Source organism: Anguilla anguilla, chromosome 3, assembly GCF_013347855.1.
Source record: "Anguilla anguilla isolate fAngAng1 chromosome 3, fAngAng1.pri, whole genome shotgun sequence".
Classification (NCBI taxonomy): domain Eukaryota; kingdom Metazoa; phylum Chordata; class Actinopteri; order Anguilliformes; family Anguillidae; genus Anguilla; species Anguilla anguilla.
Window position 1 is genome coordinate 23,021,592 of NC_049203.1, and position 17,531 is coordinate 23,039,122.

Here is a 17,531-nt window from a genome sequence, read left to right on the forward strand (position 1 = left end):
CGGAAAAACAAAAAGAGAGGTGTTCAGGTTTCATAAAAAACATCCCCATTGATAAGCATATCATTTTTAATATACCAGGGTTGAGCAGAGACATGTTGATTTTCATTCATATGAACTGTATTCATTGAAATTTAGAGCTGTTCTTTATTAGACTGTTTCAATACGACGCAGGATTTACCTCCTTCATATGTTCTCTGCTTGTTATGTTTTACCACGTCCAAAGCTCACTATTTATTATCATACTGGCGCCCCCCAGTGGTGGAAAGAGCTGCCAGCAACCATTGTAACTTCATGTTCACTATGCAGGCATATCGACTTCAAACACAAATCAAATGCTTCCATTTTGCCCTCAAGAGCAATTCAGCAATAATTTGTCACACCCTTAATTAAATGTAATATTACAAAATGCATGTTTCTATGTAAAGTACATATTCACAATCTGTATTTATATTTAGGCATTTTATGATGCTTTTATCCAGAGCAACTTAGTTTCCTTTTCTGGTTTGCATAAAATCAACAACAACTGAATGTTTACTGAAGCAAGTTTGAGCACCTTGCTCAACTGTACAATAGCAGTGTCACAACAGGGAATTAAAACTTAAGCCAAAGAGCTATGTTCCTTAAGGATCAGTCTATGCTATACTATGTCCTCACATCCTTCTATCTAAAGCCACTATGCTACACAAGCAGCTTTGTGTTGACGGAAAGTCTCTTCGTCAAAATTGATCTTGCGCACTCACCTGATTGTAAATTTTTCCGCGAAATAAAACACCATGATGGATAAAATGAAGTTAATTAATGAGCAGCTTGACCTGGGACATACATGGAACAGAGCAAAAAAAATGCTGGTACTGCAGCATTTTGTAGTGCCTTGTTGGCTGGCTTACTGGCCAGTGACGTCAGGCCAATGAACTAGCCTAGCATGCTGCTGCCTGCCTGATCTTCAGCCAGCTAAAATTCAAGCAGGCCATTCCACTTTTAAAACAGCCTTCACTGACTTCAGGTGGTTCCTCACAATCAAATCTAAATCTCTCACACCGGCATAGCAAGTTGCAAATGGCACTGCCTCTTCGAAAGCTCGTAACATACACCTATTTCTTTGTCTTGTGGTCTTTGCTTACCATGTAAAACATACCTTTGTAAACAGCGGTGGCTGAAAGCATGTTAAATGATTATATTGTAAATTGTCATTTAAAATTTTAACATTTCTTGCCACAATGCTTTGGTAAACTGTGCCCAGATATTTTTGGCATTACATTTTTTTTTTTTTTTTGCCCCAACCAAGGAAACCTAGATCAGGGGTTTAAAAACACATCAAAACATTGATTTTAATAATCCACTATTCCAAATGAGGACTTTATTTCAAACATAACTGAAAAAGTTCATTTTAAAAAAGACGACACACAAACCATTGACCTTGTTTTAAACATTTACAGAAGGAATATATACATATAAGGATATTTAAATAAATAAAGCCGCAGCTGCTCAAAGGAACAGTCACAATTTTCATGTACCAAAAAAGGGTATGGATTTAGACCAGAATGTTTACTCCTTTTGACTGAAAATTTGTGTCATGGATTAGCTGTCTTTACCTGAGGGGGTATGGCAAACAGTTCACCTACTAGGGGCCTTACACCCAGTGTATTAGGCCTGACAGACACACACAGGGTTCCCACTCAAATCCAATTAGCATTTTCCATAACTTTTCAATGATGTTCACGGTGCAACAGTCAGGAGCTACTGGGCTTCTTTATAAGGAAATACTTACATTTTGATGCAGATTAACTCTGCAAAGGCGTATGCTTCACTCTCCCTTGGGTAATGGAAGCATTATACAAATCAGTGGGGTGTCCAATCGTGTTGGTACTATCTGCAGACTGAAATATAAAGACCTCGAGCTTGTGAGTTTAGCAAAAAAAAAAGTGGATGCAAATTGCCTGCTGTAGATATTTTTTTTAAGTGCTACGGTTTTTGAAGACAGTGGAATAGTTTACCACTTTCCATTACTTTCCATGATTAAAATATGTTCAAAAATGGTGAAAACCCATTTGCATTGCAAAACTATTGCAAACAATAATCACAATGATTTGCTCTTCCGGAACAATGTTCAATACTGAACACTTGCAAAACTTGAGTTAATGAAGCAGCCTCTAGGGGCACTGGGATAATTAACAGTGCAATTTCCTTTTCCACTGAATTAAAAAGCCTCTATATCCAACAGGCACAATGTAGTACAAAGTAAAAAAAGAAAGATCCTGTATTCTGGACCTCAGTAGGATGTGATGTTATAGTAAACAAGAGTGCCTTCAGGTGAAGGTTTAGGTAGTGAGCGTACTGCGATGGGCAACATACTGTTGTAGAGTTCAGTAGAGGGTTCAGTCAAGTTTGAGTTTCTATTTATTAGGACAAAGTAATATCAATGAGTGTCTTAATTAAACCATAATTAAACCATTATTCACTTTGGCCCAGTTCCGTCCTTGCTCCACAGACTGTGCCGTTACAGCAGTGATCTGAAATGCCAGTCCAGAGGGCCACAATTACTGCAGTTTTTTTTTTTGTGTGGGTTCTTTCCCATCTACAGCCAATTTAGCCCTTAGAAACAGGGTACACAGACTCTTAGCCAACTTTATAATTAAAGCATCAAAGTGCTGAAATGCTGTGGAAAAACCAGCAGCTGCTGCAGCCCTCCAGGACTTCATTTTTGAAATATCTGCGGTACAGCTTCTGAAGCAGAAAGAACTGTCAAAGTCAGGCCCATGCTTCGCTTCTTCCAGGAGCGGGTGCTGGCAGTAGCCGGCAGCAGACCGATCCAGGACTTTCAAATGGGGAACTTGGTTCCACAAGAAGTTTGTCCAAGATAACAAGAGCGCTACGGCATGCCCTTGGGCACCTCTCAGAGGCCCCAAGCTTCATACTGAGATTTTAATTCTTCAGTCTTAAGAACATGAGTTTTTCTTCTCCTAATTTTTGGGCTAGTGAGACCACAAAAATAAAAATAGTAAGTGCTGAACCGCAGCCACTGGACTGGGCTAGTCCTTGTACAAGAACCCCTTCTTCCTGGATGCTGACTTCTTTTTAATCAGGCACTTGCACCTGTATATGAATACACACACATGTGTGTATCCATCGTTCTAATGGTATTCTCTACCCAAAACAGCAAAATGTCATCAGGTAAGTGCTACGGTCAAAGCGGCTCAGTTTCCCTGTTGATCAAGCCCAGTCCGACTTTCCCTCGTCGTCCGAGTCAAAGCCAAACAGAGAAGTGCACTTGTTGAGCGACAGGTGGCGCTGCAGCTCCTCCGCGCAGCCGAAGGAGGAGAAGCAGCTGGAGCAGCGCTGCGGGGCCGGGGGGCGGCGGTTTTCAGGCGACGGCTTCCTGCGCTTGGGCATGCTGGTGAACCGCTCGTCCAGGTAGGCTGAAGGGGAGAGGCGAACGAAGGGCCTGCTGGACGCCCCGCCACAGTCCGCCTGCTCCTTCGCCTTGGCCTCAACTGCCTCCTGCTGACCGGCGTCACCTTCTCTCAAACCGTCCGCGCACCTGACCTCACAGAACTCGCCGCCCCCTTTCGGTTGATTGGCAGCCCAGGACTCTCTGTGGGCGGAGACTGTCAGGACTGTCACCCCGTCTTCACTGTGCCCATTTGCAAGCACCTCGTCCGCTGCCGTCCCGCATACAGTTGTTTCGCAGTCCTTGCGTCCAGCTTCGGTGGTTTCATCGACCTGAGCGTCTCCGGGGTGAGGCTCCACCACGTGCTGGCCGATTAGAGCCACATCCATGCTGACAAACGTACAGTGATCCACAGGGCCGAACTCTTCCTCCTTCCTGCTCTGTGGTCTCCCTGCCACAACTGATCCATTAACCTTCTGAAGGGCTGCTTTATCTTTCAGAGGCATTGAAACTTGTTCTTGCCTTTTCAAGTCTTTTAGTGTATGGTTCAACGTCCCGCTGTTTAAAGGAACCCCAGCGTCGCTCAACAGTTTCCTTTTGTGCCTGTCTTCAGGTGATAAAGATGCTGAAACTTGTTCCAAGGATTCAGAAGTTCTAATTCCATGGGCGGTGCCTTCCTTGGGGCAGGCCTGTGCTTTCAGTTCCTCGATGTGGTCCGTTACGTGGCTCTTTGCAGTCAACTGGCAGTTAAACCGTTTTCCACAAAACATGCACTTGAGCTTTTCCCTTTGAAGGTGAGCGAAAGCATGTCGCATTATGTTTCCACCCTTGAAGTCCTTGTTGCACAGGCTACAGTGAAGCACCAGGACACAACGCTCAAGTCTGATAGAGGTAACAGCCGGGAGTTGGGCAGAAGCCTTTTCTGATCGTGTGCCATTAGCATGCGATAGCACGGAGGCTAATATTTGTTTCCGTTCAGGTTCGGGGGGCGAAGCGGTCTGGGATACAATGCAGTTACGGACATGAATAGAACTTTTGAGAAGTGTAGCTGTCGTGGCAGAGGTGTTTTTTCTATCCGGAAGATTGTCTGTGCTTCCAGAGATAGACCGGGCTTGTGCAACCCTCTCAGGTGTCTCCTGAGAAACTCCTGGTGTGGAAACCTCCACCGCATCTGGGGAATTCAATCCAATGCCCGATGGAGGCTGTGGGAGGACTGACTCATGGGGATCTCTGGGGCCCTGCTCCTCTAGCTCAGTGCTTTCGGACTTGCTCACCTCTTGCGCAAGAGCTAACTCCCTTGGCACATCGGCTGAGAGCCTGACAGGCTCCCAATGAATTTTAGAATAGCTATGCAAACACCGCACTAATTCTCTGTCTGCCTCAATAGAATGTTCCTCCAAAACCGTAGCCACGTCTGTCAGTGGTCTTGCTGGACTGTTTGATTCAATCAGACGGTTTTCACAAGGTTCAGCAAAGTTCACGTTCATGGAAGCATCCTGTGCTCTTACACAGCCCTTGACAAGAGTATCTGATTGGACCGTGAGATCCTGGTGTAAGCTTGGTGTTTCATTCTCTTGCTCCAGGGAGGACGTGTCCATCATTTCATTGTCAGGAAATGAGACTTCCAGCGTAGAGCCCTGGATAGCAGGGACCGGTAGACCACCTGGAACCGGTACACCCGCCATAGGTAATGTTTCTCCTCCACGTGTAGTCTCCATCAATGCCAGATTAGAGGTCTGCACGCCATCTTCTGCTCGATGCAACAACATTTCTTGTGTTCTGTCCCTTTGTTTGCACACCTGCATTGCAGCATGTTGGTAAAGGTGTCTGTCTTTAGGGGACAGGTATGTTTTCTTCCCACGGCGCACAGTGTATCTGAGGGCACTGTTCTCCGCCTGGGCCGTGCCCTCTTGCACGAGTCTCCGTGGCTTCCTGCCGCGTCGTTTCTGGGTCCTCTTCTCGGCCTGCTTCGGACAGTGCCGCTGCCGCCTCTCCCTGCACTGCTTGACAGAGGATTCCTGAGACATGCTAAGCTGCCTGAAAGACCATCTCAGCAGGGACACGTCCGCCACAATGAGGACGCGCGACCCGGGCTTCCTGCCCCTCTTCTTCACGGGGGAATCTACGGCAACCTCCGGCGGCACGACGATGCGTTTTACCAGCGGCTTGTTGGTCTTCCCCACAAGCCGCCTTATCCCCCGGTTGGCACGACGGGCCGCGGACTCCCGGTGCTCCTTACGCTGCTCTTTCGCGCAGTGGTTCGGTATCCACCTGTGCTCGTCCAAATCCGCGATTTCTGCCTGAGCCTCTTCCATCACCTTCTCGCTCATCAGCTTCAGGCAGTTCGTCCTCAGAGCAATCAGGCTGCAGAACTCCGGGTCGAAAAACAGCCCCCTTTTCAGGATCCGAAGCGTCTCAAAGCGGACGTGGTTCTTGACAGGGCCGTAGTCTACGTGGTACTCCTGGTCGGGATGGGTGTAGAGGAGGTACACCGTCTTGTAGGATTCCACGGAACGTTCCAGAAAGAACACCAGCAGGGAGCAGGCCCGGCAGACTTCCAGGTCGTTAGGCAGCAGGTAGGCGATGGTCTTGTAGAGAAGCGCCTTGGTGACGGGGTCATGGCAACGGTCCATTTGAAGAGCACAGGCGCACAGCTCCACGCAGAACTGCAAGCCTTCGTTCCCCAGCTGGCAAAAAGAGACCACAGCGATTCACTGAGCTTTCTTCTGCATTATATGTTTTATGAATACATTTACTCCACTGTAGTTTTTCCTATAACTCACGTACTGCATTTTAACACTGTTTTACATATTATTCTTGTACATGATCAATCACATTCTCTTACTCCATCCATTTCTGTTAGTGCCTGATTTGTAGAACAAAAACATTGTATATGCTTCATGCAAAACATCACAAAAAATCACACAACTAAAGCACACAAGCACTCGATAAGAGAAAGTTATTCATCACTGTTTTGTTTTTTGCTTTCAATATTTCTTGTACCACTCATTGCACATCTGAACTACTTCCCCCCCACTCACTTCTGCATTGATGACTTTCACGAATGGAAAAACAGATTTGACATTTTTCGCAGATAGCATCAGCTGCTGGCACTGTTCCAGGAAGTCCTGCTTCGAAGGATTTTCCCTGAGGTGCAGTTTGCTCCATATGAAGATCAGCTCCCTGCGAAAAAAGGTCGTAAGCACGATATAAATAACTTTCCATTCGTGCACAACAACAATAACATATGCACGAAAGAGTTGTTTTTATTTGCTACAGATGTAATATTTTCATTTAGGCATTTAGTGGACACTTACACTCTCTTCAATGACTTGCACGGTTTTCATTTTAAAACACACAATCCAATTATACAGTTAAATATTTGCAGAAGTAATTCATGATTAGTACCTCACTCGAGGGTCCATTGTACCCGTGGCCTGCCTAATAAAAAAGCCAGCAACCTCTGAATTACTAGACCAATTCTGCAGTCATTATACAACACCCTTGCCCTCTATGTCTTCAGGTTGACAAAAAAAACTCCTGAATGGAAACTAACGAAGGCCAACAATACATGCAAAATGCAACAGAATAAAACCCTGAAGGGTGCCCTTGAACATACCACAGGTAGTACATGTCTCCATTCTGCAGCTGCTGAATGAGGAAGGCTTTGCAGAGAGCCAGGAGCAGGTCGTCCCTCTCCTCGCTCTCCGTGTTGCAGATGATCTCCACGGCGTGCCTCCCATCGATCTCAGCCACCTGCAGAAGAGCGGCGAAACGCATTAACCCTCGTGCTGCGCCGGGAAAAGCGGTCGCATCCATTACGTTTCGGGTCAAATTGGCCAGCGCGGCGTGAATCCATTCAGCGCAGTCAAATTATCCTAAAACACTGAAAGGGCTTGTCTCATCTGGCCATTCACAAAAAAAAAAAGAAATACAAGACTGAAAAAAATGAAAAACTACATTTAATAACAAATTACACATGTAATCTCAAAGAAATGTGTGGATTTTGATAAAACTGCTCAAGCAACTTGACTTAACCGTTTTTAATAATCGCATGTACATTTCTTGCATCTCATAAAACATTATTGACCCAAACTGAGCTGCAACATCATGTCTGTGTCCAAAGTGTACACCAACATTTCACACAAACAACCGTGGGTGAAAACGCTTCATATAGGCTACGTACATTTATGACATGAAAAACACAGAAAAACAGAAAAAGACAGGCAAAGGTCATTTCTGCCCAGATCCTCACTCATTTTCCTACGCTCTTCTCTAGACTACTGCAAAACTAAATACAGAATACAAAGCCTGATCCATCAAAGGCTACAATTCAAACACATACACGAACACATTAAAGATTCAGCAGAGTTTGGGGGGAAACGATCATACTTGTTTGTGCAGACGGTCATAGAGAGATGCTTTCCAGAGGCACGTCAGGTAGGCCTGGTGAAAGTACAGGTGTTTCCCCACCGCCGAGTGTTCTATGCAGGCCTTGGCCAGGGCCATGGCCTCTCCAATGCGTTCGCATGCCAGCAGGTATCGTATGCGCAGCTCCAAGAAGACTTGGATTTCAGAGCTCAAGTATCTCTCCACTGTTTAAAAAAAACAAAACATGAGCCTGAAGCGATGCGTGAGAGCAGCGCAGTGCAACGGAGAACGGGGTTGCGGGTTCAGATTCCAAGTGGGGCACAGCCGTTGTACACTTCAGCAAGGAATTTAATGTTAATTTCTTTAGCAAATACTTAGCTGTATGGATGAACGTGCTGCAAAAATAAATAGATTAAAAACAGTGCAAGAATTGGAGTGACTGTCAAACAAGCAGATCAATCAAGGATAGCTCAGCATCTTATTTTATTTATGTATGCGAGTCACACTGAAAAAGAAATCTCTATTTCAAGTGAGCCCTGGTAATGGGCTCCAGTGCAACACTCCCGGATCAGAGATCTTCACCTGTGATCCTAGAGAGCTATACTGCCTCAAGGATGCACCCTAGCCCGCTGACCCATTGACCCCGTGTACCTGTAACCTGCATGCAGGGATGAGCATCGAGGATCGGTATTTAATTAGTACTGGTTCCTGATAGGTCAGAACCAAAATACAGATAAGGTCCTGGACAACCATCGCTGCTATCCGTATTTGCACCATGTAATTCAGTCATAACATCCACTTTAATTCACTGTCACCAGGGTTGTGGTGAAAGAGTTACAGAACAACTAGGGATACCTTGTTCGAAACAGGGGCCAGTTCTAAATGAATAAAACCCAGACATAAGGTCCAACATTATCGGTTCTGCTATCAGTACTGGAGAATTTAGATTTCCATACAGTAAAACTGAGGAATTTATAGGAACGTTGCCACTTTCTCTCTCTTTACACCTTCCATCAACATGCATTTTTGATTATCCTGATAATGGGCTATATCCAGATAAAGACTGCATAAATGGAATTACTTTCTTTCTCCCAAGCTAATTTGGAATGACAAAATGTCTACCGCGTTCAGGGAAACAAACTGCACAGCATGAGATATAAAAACGGTCTCAAGTGTGGTTACACTTTACTCGAGCCAATGACGACAGAGCTCATTACCACAAACGTAATAAAACAATTATCAGTAAGAGAGGCAACATGAGAAGATTTATCCAAGCCTGTGTCAACCAAAAATAATATACACTGTGAATCTGCAGAAATGAGCAGTTTTCAACTGCTTTGCTCACATTCCTCCATCTCTCACCTTGTCCACAGCATACAATGCCGTACAAAGTCGCAATTACCGAGTTCACAGGGCTAATGATGAATTATTTAAAAAAGGCTAATGAATGAAAGCTAATTGTTTAGCTACCAATATATTTTAAAGATTTGGAAATTTATTGCATGTTGTCAGGCTGAAGTTGCAGGCACCATGACCTAGACAACCTCCTACCTCTATCACTGGTCCCAGCCAAGTCCAAAGCACCTTCACATTTGCAGCTACTCGGAGTGGGAGGATGACAGGGTTGCTAGGTTCTAGGTTCTGCATTCTGTTTGCTTGAACTTCTTTTAGCCTTCTGCTGGCAATAATATTGTATATTTTATTCATTTATTTTATATTTGTTGTTGTCAGTGAGATACTATAGCGAGCCTATAATAGTGACTTATTTAAAACATTGCTGCTCTTGCTGCTGAAGAAAGAATATTTTATACAAGAGAGTAAAGAAATGCCAGTTCTTTATTATCATTTATTCCTAATTGTCTTTTTTCTGTGAAAATAATCAAAAAGAACCAATAATGGTATCGATAGAATACCTAACTGCAGTATGACTAAGAGTAGTAGTATCAATAAACTCTTAACAAAACCCATCCTTACAGGTATGCAGCCTTTGCCTGGGATAAATGAAAGGCCATGTGCGTGTGCGACTGTCTGAAACACTGACTTCTCCATAGTATACCTTCCTCCTGAGGCTGGTCTGATTCTTTCAGAATGGCCTGCAGCACAGGACTCTCCCATGGCCCGCCATCTTCCATGACAAGCTTCACCTGGAGCAGGTAGGCATTACTGTGTCTTGTCAATTTCACGTAACAGTCCTGCAAAGAATAGAGCATGAAATGATAATTACATCAAAACATGTTTGTATGCCTACTTTACAATGAAACATTTTAATCCATGCCATTTTTTCAACATTTTGGAAATAATATCATTTCATCAGGAAAAAAAAAAAACTGGTAGAAATGTCTTGGTGATTCCCTCTAATGTTTGAAAAAAATGCTTCCTACATTCCGCACTGTGTCGTCCCAATTGTGATGTCAGACTACCACTTTGGTGTTACTACTATGTCATGCAGATGTCAATAAAGACATCGAGTGGGAAAATTGTTGCCCCTTCCCCCACCACCTCCAAATTTTTCTAATACAACGGATCACTGCCGGCACGAGATTGGCTAGATTTGTTCCGGTCCAAAGTTTTACAAACCGGAGAAACATGGCGACCAGTTCATAAACTCTCATACTCCACCAAAACAGTCCACTAAATTATGTTTCCGAAAACATTTCAGGTGAGAAATAGTAATTGAATAATGATTCATATTTAATCTGGAACGCCAAGTTGGGCAGTTGGATCCGAGTTTCGTGAGCCTGGCGCAGCTCCGCTGTACAAATTCATCTGTGTAAATAATATTTTATGCAAATGGAATGGACACACCTACTCCACCCACCCCAGGAAGCATTTTTCAAAACTGTGTAGAAGGCCGAATCATTTTACATTGGCAATTATAAATGATAACTGAAAAAAACGAATTCCTTTTTATTAAATTTCTTTTTCATATTTTCATTTTTATATGTTGCCCACAGCCTTTTTCAGACTGCATGTAGAGTACTGTGGCCAGTTCTGAGAAGTTTTGAACTGACCAATTCCCATTTGAATTTTTAATGATTCTGGTCATTTCCACCAGGTAACAGGTATCATCTTGATATGAAATAGAATCCACAAGTCTTTACCAAAATTAGTGATGATTGGTTTGCTTTGAGCAAATATGAAGCACAGGAATTTGACAAACCAACCCCCTCTATCAATCCCTCCACCCTGACATCACAACTCATAAAATCCAAATAATTATAAAATACGAATTGAATTAAAATAAAACAATTAAAAAATAAACTTTAAAACAATGTCCATTTGCATTTATGGATTTATTTTATTCAGGATTAAAATCTATTTAATTTCAATTCAGTCAATCCAAGAAATTAACTAATTGATTAAAATATGGTCATAATTGCAATTAATACTGCCAGGCCATGTAATAGAGTTCCTTGTAGTGTTCAAGTCCAGAATTGATGCAGTGCAGGACTACTGGACATTATTTTGAGTATATGCATAGTCAGACTGAAAGGTCAGCTTTGACCATTGCATATATCAATGTGTTCATTGACTTGAATTATTTCAGCACACTATTTATGACAGTGATTCCCAAACCTGTTTCTGGAAAACTATTGTCCTGTAGGGTTTCATTTCAACCCTAATTTGGCACACATAATGTTACTGCACTAATCAGCAGCACAAAAAGTTCTCTAGCTTTTGAATGAGGTGTACTTTGTTAGAGTTGAAGTGGAAACTTATACAATGGTAGATCTCCAGGAACAGGGTTGGGAACTACTGATTTATGGCATACTTCACTGTCGGAGGAAATATTCAGGTTATGCAAGGGTCATGTCTGTCCACAATTTGTTAGACGTGAAGACGTAAGATTTCCTCCTCAAGTATTTACCATAGATAAAGAATAAGGAAAATATCATGACAGTCAAAGTGCTAGGGGTAGTGTCCATGCTTCTCACCTGAAAAGATTCAAGGATGTCTTTCAAAGGATCCTCCAGAAACTCATCCTTCCCAAAAAACAGCAACAGTTCAAAAAAGCTCCTGTCAAAGAAACAACTTTCATAAAACTTTCTTTTTTACCAAAACAAATGTGGAAAGTCAATTGTTTTAGTTTCTACTGCCACAGCACATAATGTATGCGGAAATAAAACTAGCTTAACAATAGTAAGGTACTGTAAAACCAAATGGGGCGAGGGTGTACTTACAAGGCAAGGCTGCTCAGTGCATACTGCACGTGCTCGCAGTTGGATGGTAAAGAGACCGTACTCTGGGCGAAGCAGCACAGCGCTGTCCGCAGCACCTGTAGCTGAGGCAATGGTACTTGCCATCGTGCGCTGTATTCCTCCACCAACTATAAACACAAGCAGAAAAACTGTCCGTCAATATTTCTGCATGAAGGAGTAAAGCTGCCCTTTTGTTTGCTGGCTGCTTTTGTATAATAGGCTACAGTTTGCACCGGCGTATGTAAAGTGAAACCTAAGTGTCTTTTTGTCCGAACTGCAAACATGTACAGACCTAATTCAATCATTAAATAGTATTATCCTAGGGATTACAAGAGCACGTGCATGGCAGGTAGCATACTAGTACCTAGCTAACTATGTAACTTGAGTACGATTTATGATATGGGAAATAGTTATACAAGATAGCAGGCAATGATTCATACAACAACATTATACAACACAACATATCTTTCAGATGGTCATTTTTAAGGCAGTCTGGCCTAAAAAAATAAGGTGATAAAGTTACAAAAAGAAGATGAAACAGAACCTGTTAGGAAATGACAGCAAAGGCAGCTTGGAATATGCGTAGTCACTCAAATAGATAGCTAGTTAACAGCTAAACTCAACTAGCTAATACGTTAATCTACAAGTTAGTCGACAGACTGACATTCGGAGGCGTGTAGCTTGAAAGGATCCACTTATTATGTTTACATTAGATATAAATAAGCATATGAATACACTCAATAACTATTCTAACGTCATATAATTTTACATAAACATAATTCTCTTGAAAAAATGTCAGCTGCATTTTGTAAACAATAAGACGCTAGCTGGTCATTATTAAGCTACGAGTACTAGTTGGCTTTACGAACTCCGGTTTTACATATATGTACGTTAGCAATTCAAATGAGCGAGCTAGCTGGCATAAAGCTAGCTATTTTATTTACCAATAAAATGAGATATTTACCAATAAAAGTACAAGCTCTCTCAAGTAAGTTAGCTAGGTGGCTAGCTAACTAGCAAGCTAGCTAGCTGGGTTTCGAATCATGATCCTTTGCGACCAATTTACCTGGGATGAATAGGTTTAAAATGCACATGATTCTTACATCGCAAAACCTTGAACAGTAGTTCTTGCTTTGTAAATCACATTCGCTGGCAACGCCGCAATCCAACAAACTATCTAATTCTTCTTTAAACCTTCCTGAATTGAAGTCGCTCTCCTCTTCCGCCATACTGTCAAACGTACCTTCCTCGTAGTATACAAAGCAGAGTAAAGGAAACTTCCTACATGGCTCGCTTTGAGGACTTTGATTGGATGATATTAACGTCGGTCTTTTTGCTTTTCAATTGCGGATTGGATTTAACGGAACGTCATTCGTGTACAATTGCACGCGCAACTCATGTGTTTCTGTAAAGAATGTCTGATAGGACAGAAAGCAGTTTGGCGAACCAGATGTATTCTACGTTTGTATTCCTTTGTTTTGTTTTAGATTGAAGTACACTGCGAATACAGGCACATCACTATACAACTGATCATTGTCTTATGTGCTATGATACAGTCGTACTTTCCGGGCTATAACTTTGACTCATCTCAGTTCTCTCCAGTAAGTTGCATTTCATAGTTCCTTCATATATTAATTTGGCTGCAATAACAGCATTGCTTTATGATAAATAAACCAAACACTGATGGTATGAAAAATGTGTGTGCAGTGCTGGGAAATGATATTCTTTCTGTGACAGTTTTATGATTGCTCCTAGTATTGTGTGTTATCCTACTTTTTTGATACTGTTTTTTGGCAGCTGCTCATTTATTTTCCGACTTACTTTAATATTTGTTTGCTCACATAGTGTGTAGTATGTGGGAAAGCATGTGGTTGTACCATTCTTACCACACACAGCGCAATAACCTGGTGCAGAGATATGTCCATTGCACCATTGCTGAACCTGTCCTGGGAACTGGATGTTTCTCAGTCTCGCATGGTCAATGGAATCTTTCTTGATTACTGAGACCCATTGGCAAGCTCCAGTTCAATTACAAAACTATAAAATAATTCCCCAGCATTGTACACACACATTTGCACACCATGATGCATGGGAATACACCAACTGCAAGGGCTGGAGCGCTGCTATAGCAGGAAGCTTTAGTCCTGGATGGCTACTGCATCTGCAGGTTTTTGTGGTTTCCTATCAATCAACATCCAATCACGGCCTACAAAAGAAGGTTTGTGAGCACTTACACCTATTAGCAACTTAAATTTAACACCTAGGTGCTGAAAAACACAAAAAAACAAGCAGCAACATTGGCCCTGCAGAACTGATACCCCAGACTTCTGACCACCCGGTGCTATAGCTGAGCTAAATCCTGCCCAACAGTGGCAGCTGTTGTTAGTGGCCCCTGCCTGCTGATATCCAGACGGGCTGCTCAGAGCCAACCTTGAATTGCACAACATTCTGTTGGTACTGGATAGGAGCTGCAATAAACACTGCTGGTGTTTGGGCCCCCCGCAGCTTGCTGGATGGTCTGTGTCTGTGTATCTCCTGATTGATCGTCATAAGGAATGTTGTTCCAGGCTTATGAAAATTAATTACCGGACAAAGAGCATGACAAGTTGTATCTGTTTTCCTCAGCTTGTATATACATATATATATATATATATATATATATATATATATATAAATACACATATATAACACAATACTAAGTAGCTAAAATATAATCTATTCATTTGTAGCCTATATATACCTAATGCAGGTTTGTGATGTGTTCTGTGGCTGGAATTCATAGCTGAAGTTTAAGAGAAAAACAGGTGGTGGCAGTATTTACAAAGCATTTAAAGAAGTGCTGGTGGGCTTCTTGACATTTCTGTAACCACTGGGACGCTGGGCTATTTTAGTGCTTGTTTTTAAATGTAAAAAATTTGGTTTTGATTGTTTTTTCCAGTCTAAATATTACTGTGAAACTTTGCAGTGATTAAATATATATTTGATGCATTGAAGGCTACTGGCTATTTAGAAACAATAACTGCCACATCACATCAATTTAAATCTGACTGTGCCACAAAAGTATCCTAAGTAAAATCTTGGAATAATATCTTCCATGATCTACATGCAATGAGTATAGTCGTGTGTCTCTGCTACATTCTGTCACGCACAGTATGTGCTTTACCTGTTCAATAATCTTACATTTTTTGCATAATTAATTTCTTGCATTGAAGAGTTAGTGACATTCCTCTGAAAAGCGTGAACGAGATATATTAATTGCATATAGTAAGAAAAATTGGGGATACTGCAAATTTGGGAGGCAGTGAACAGGACTGAAACAGTAACACTGTGGAGCTCTCTCTTCCCTACATGGCTAGTTGCCACTACTGCAGCTACTACTGTTACTACCACTATGACTACTAATAATAGCTCTAGTGCAAATAGGAATCTGTATATTGGATAAATAGATTTTTTTTTTTAAATTATTTTTAGGTAAAAAAGCATTTCCTATTCACAACATTCTGGCTAACTATGGTTATGGAACATGGTAGCAACATGTCTGCATGGTTATCCAGAAGGTTCTGTTATAGGGACAGGGCTACACATTCTGCCCCATCCCTTCAAGCACCCAGCTGCTTCTCCTTGTGGCTCTGGCTCTTCTCTGCCCTCATCCCTTAATGGGGACATGGTGTGGTGCAATTGATGAGAGGGAGCAGTTTTAATCTGAACCATACCATATTTAATTTTTGATGATTTTGTAGTTGATGAAGACAGTTGCAAATGAATGTGTGTGGTAATAAATTGTGCCCAGTTACCAGTAGTGTGATCATTACAAATGTGTACATATGAGGTCATTTGGGGAAAATAAATTGGTATTATAAAATATAGATTATTTTTCACATAATCTGAGAAGATTTATACATGTGTTGTGATTACTCTTCCTGCGACCATTCCAAGAACCTCCAGTTAAATTCTGCAATCCATCTCTGCATTGAAATAAGCAATGTGATCCCTAGCATTTCAAAAATATAGCCTAAAACACATACTACTACTTACAAATGGGTACCATTACTGTAAGTGGTACATCGTCCAAAAGTAGAACAACCATATTTTGATAATACAGTCATAGTCAGTAGTTTTCAATATTCAGTTTCTGTTGTGTTTTTGTATGTGGTGTTAAAATATCAACTTGCATGCTCACATATTTGACAGAAAATATACATCAAAAGCTGATAGCTGTACATTTACAGTAAAATAATACATGTATCTATACATAATACCAATATCTCTGAAAAATAAACACAGATTTTTAAAATACAGCATCAGTATACATAAAATAAAGGGATCTGGTAAAGTGCGGACATTTATCATGTTGTGATAGAAAAAATGATCTCACAATGTCCAGTAGTGAAATTCATATTTACAACTCTGCAATCAGCATTTAACAAGGAAACATGTACAACACATGACGTAGCAGCATTAATTTTCTACCTATGTACTACCTTGAAATGTAACTTAAAAAAAAAAATATTATTACACAATCTATAATTTTTTTAAATCATTTTTATAATTAATCTTTATTATTTTATTATTATTGCTGTTGTTATTGGGGGTTATCGGTAATTTATATTACCTTATGTTTTCTGTATATTTCTATTTGTTGACAATTTTCAACCAAAAAAAGCTCTGCATTAGCTTTACAGGTATCAAAGAAGAAATGTATGACTTAATAACTACTCACGTTACAATGTAAAATAAATGCACATCATGATGTGGTTATTGGGAAGTGGGATGCATTATTTTACCACAACTCAAAACATATTATGATACAGCTGGCTGTTGAGTTTGGTACAGCTTATCTACATATAGGCATGGACTGGTATATATTGACTGTGTCATTACAATAACTTTTGCCAAAAAATATCACGGTTTCACAGTATAGTTTTGTGCACCTCTAAAATGTATCATTGTGTAATCCTAACCTATCTTGATTCGTTTGAGATAACCTGCAGCTATCTTTTGATAACTGCATAATCAATCAAAAAAATTCTAATAAAAATTAGCATTTGTATACTAATGATTCTATACTTTGAATATGCATATCCGCAAGCATAAAACCTACCACCTCTGGATGACCTATCTGGTAGCCTTAAATAGCGCTACCAGCTCAGATTGCACTAACTTGGCAGTAATGTACAAGTTAATGCCCATTATATCTTTGCTGTATCATTATATTTAACAAGAAAACATGAAAATGATGCCTGAATGTCCTGTTTTGAAGCTAAATGCAATTGCAACGGGCATGTTTATTTATTTATATATTTATTTATGTGTTTTAAGAAATATGATCAACTTTCACAAAGATTTTCTTTGTGCCAAATGCGCAGCAAAACCTCCTTGAACACCAATAAGTGATTGGAAGCTGGGACATCCAGGCATTGTTTCCATGACATACAGTGAGCTACACAAATTTGGCCTATACTCCACAATTTTAGATAATAATATTAGTAATAAAATAATAATAAAAATAGTAATAAAACAATTCATATGTGGTTAAAGTTCAGATTCTCAGCTTTCATTTGTTTTAATTTTTT

General features: G+C 41.0%; 1 protein-coding gene across 1 annotated transcript; it reads right to left on the minus strand.

The window, feature by feature from the left end:
- Nucleotides 1-1,325: 1,325 nt before the first annotated feature.
- Nucleotides 1,326-13,198, minus strand: LOC118224029. The gene is made up of 8 exons (XM_035411181.1): nt 13,062-13,198; nt 11,941-12,086; nt 11,695-11,776; nt 9,816-9,951; nt 7,781-7,983; nt 7,008-7,144; nt 6,430-6,571; nt 1,326-6,075 (listed from the first exon to the last, which is right to left on the minus strand). The coding sequence occupies exons 1-8, from the start codon at nt 13,185-13,187 to the stop codon at nt 3,211-3,213; spliced, it is 3,837 nt and encodes a 1,278-aa protein (XP_035267072.1). The 5' UTR covers nt 13,188-13,198; the 3' UTR covers nt 1,326-3,210.
- Nucleotides 13,199-17,531: the final 4,333 nt, after the last annotated feature.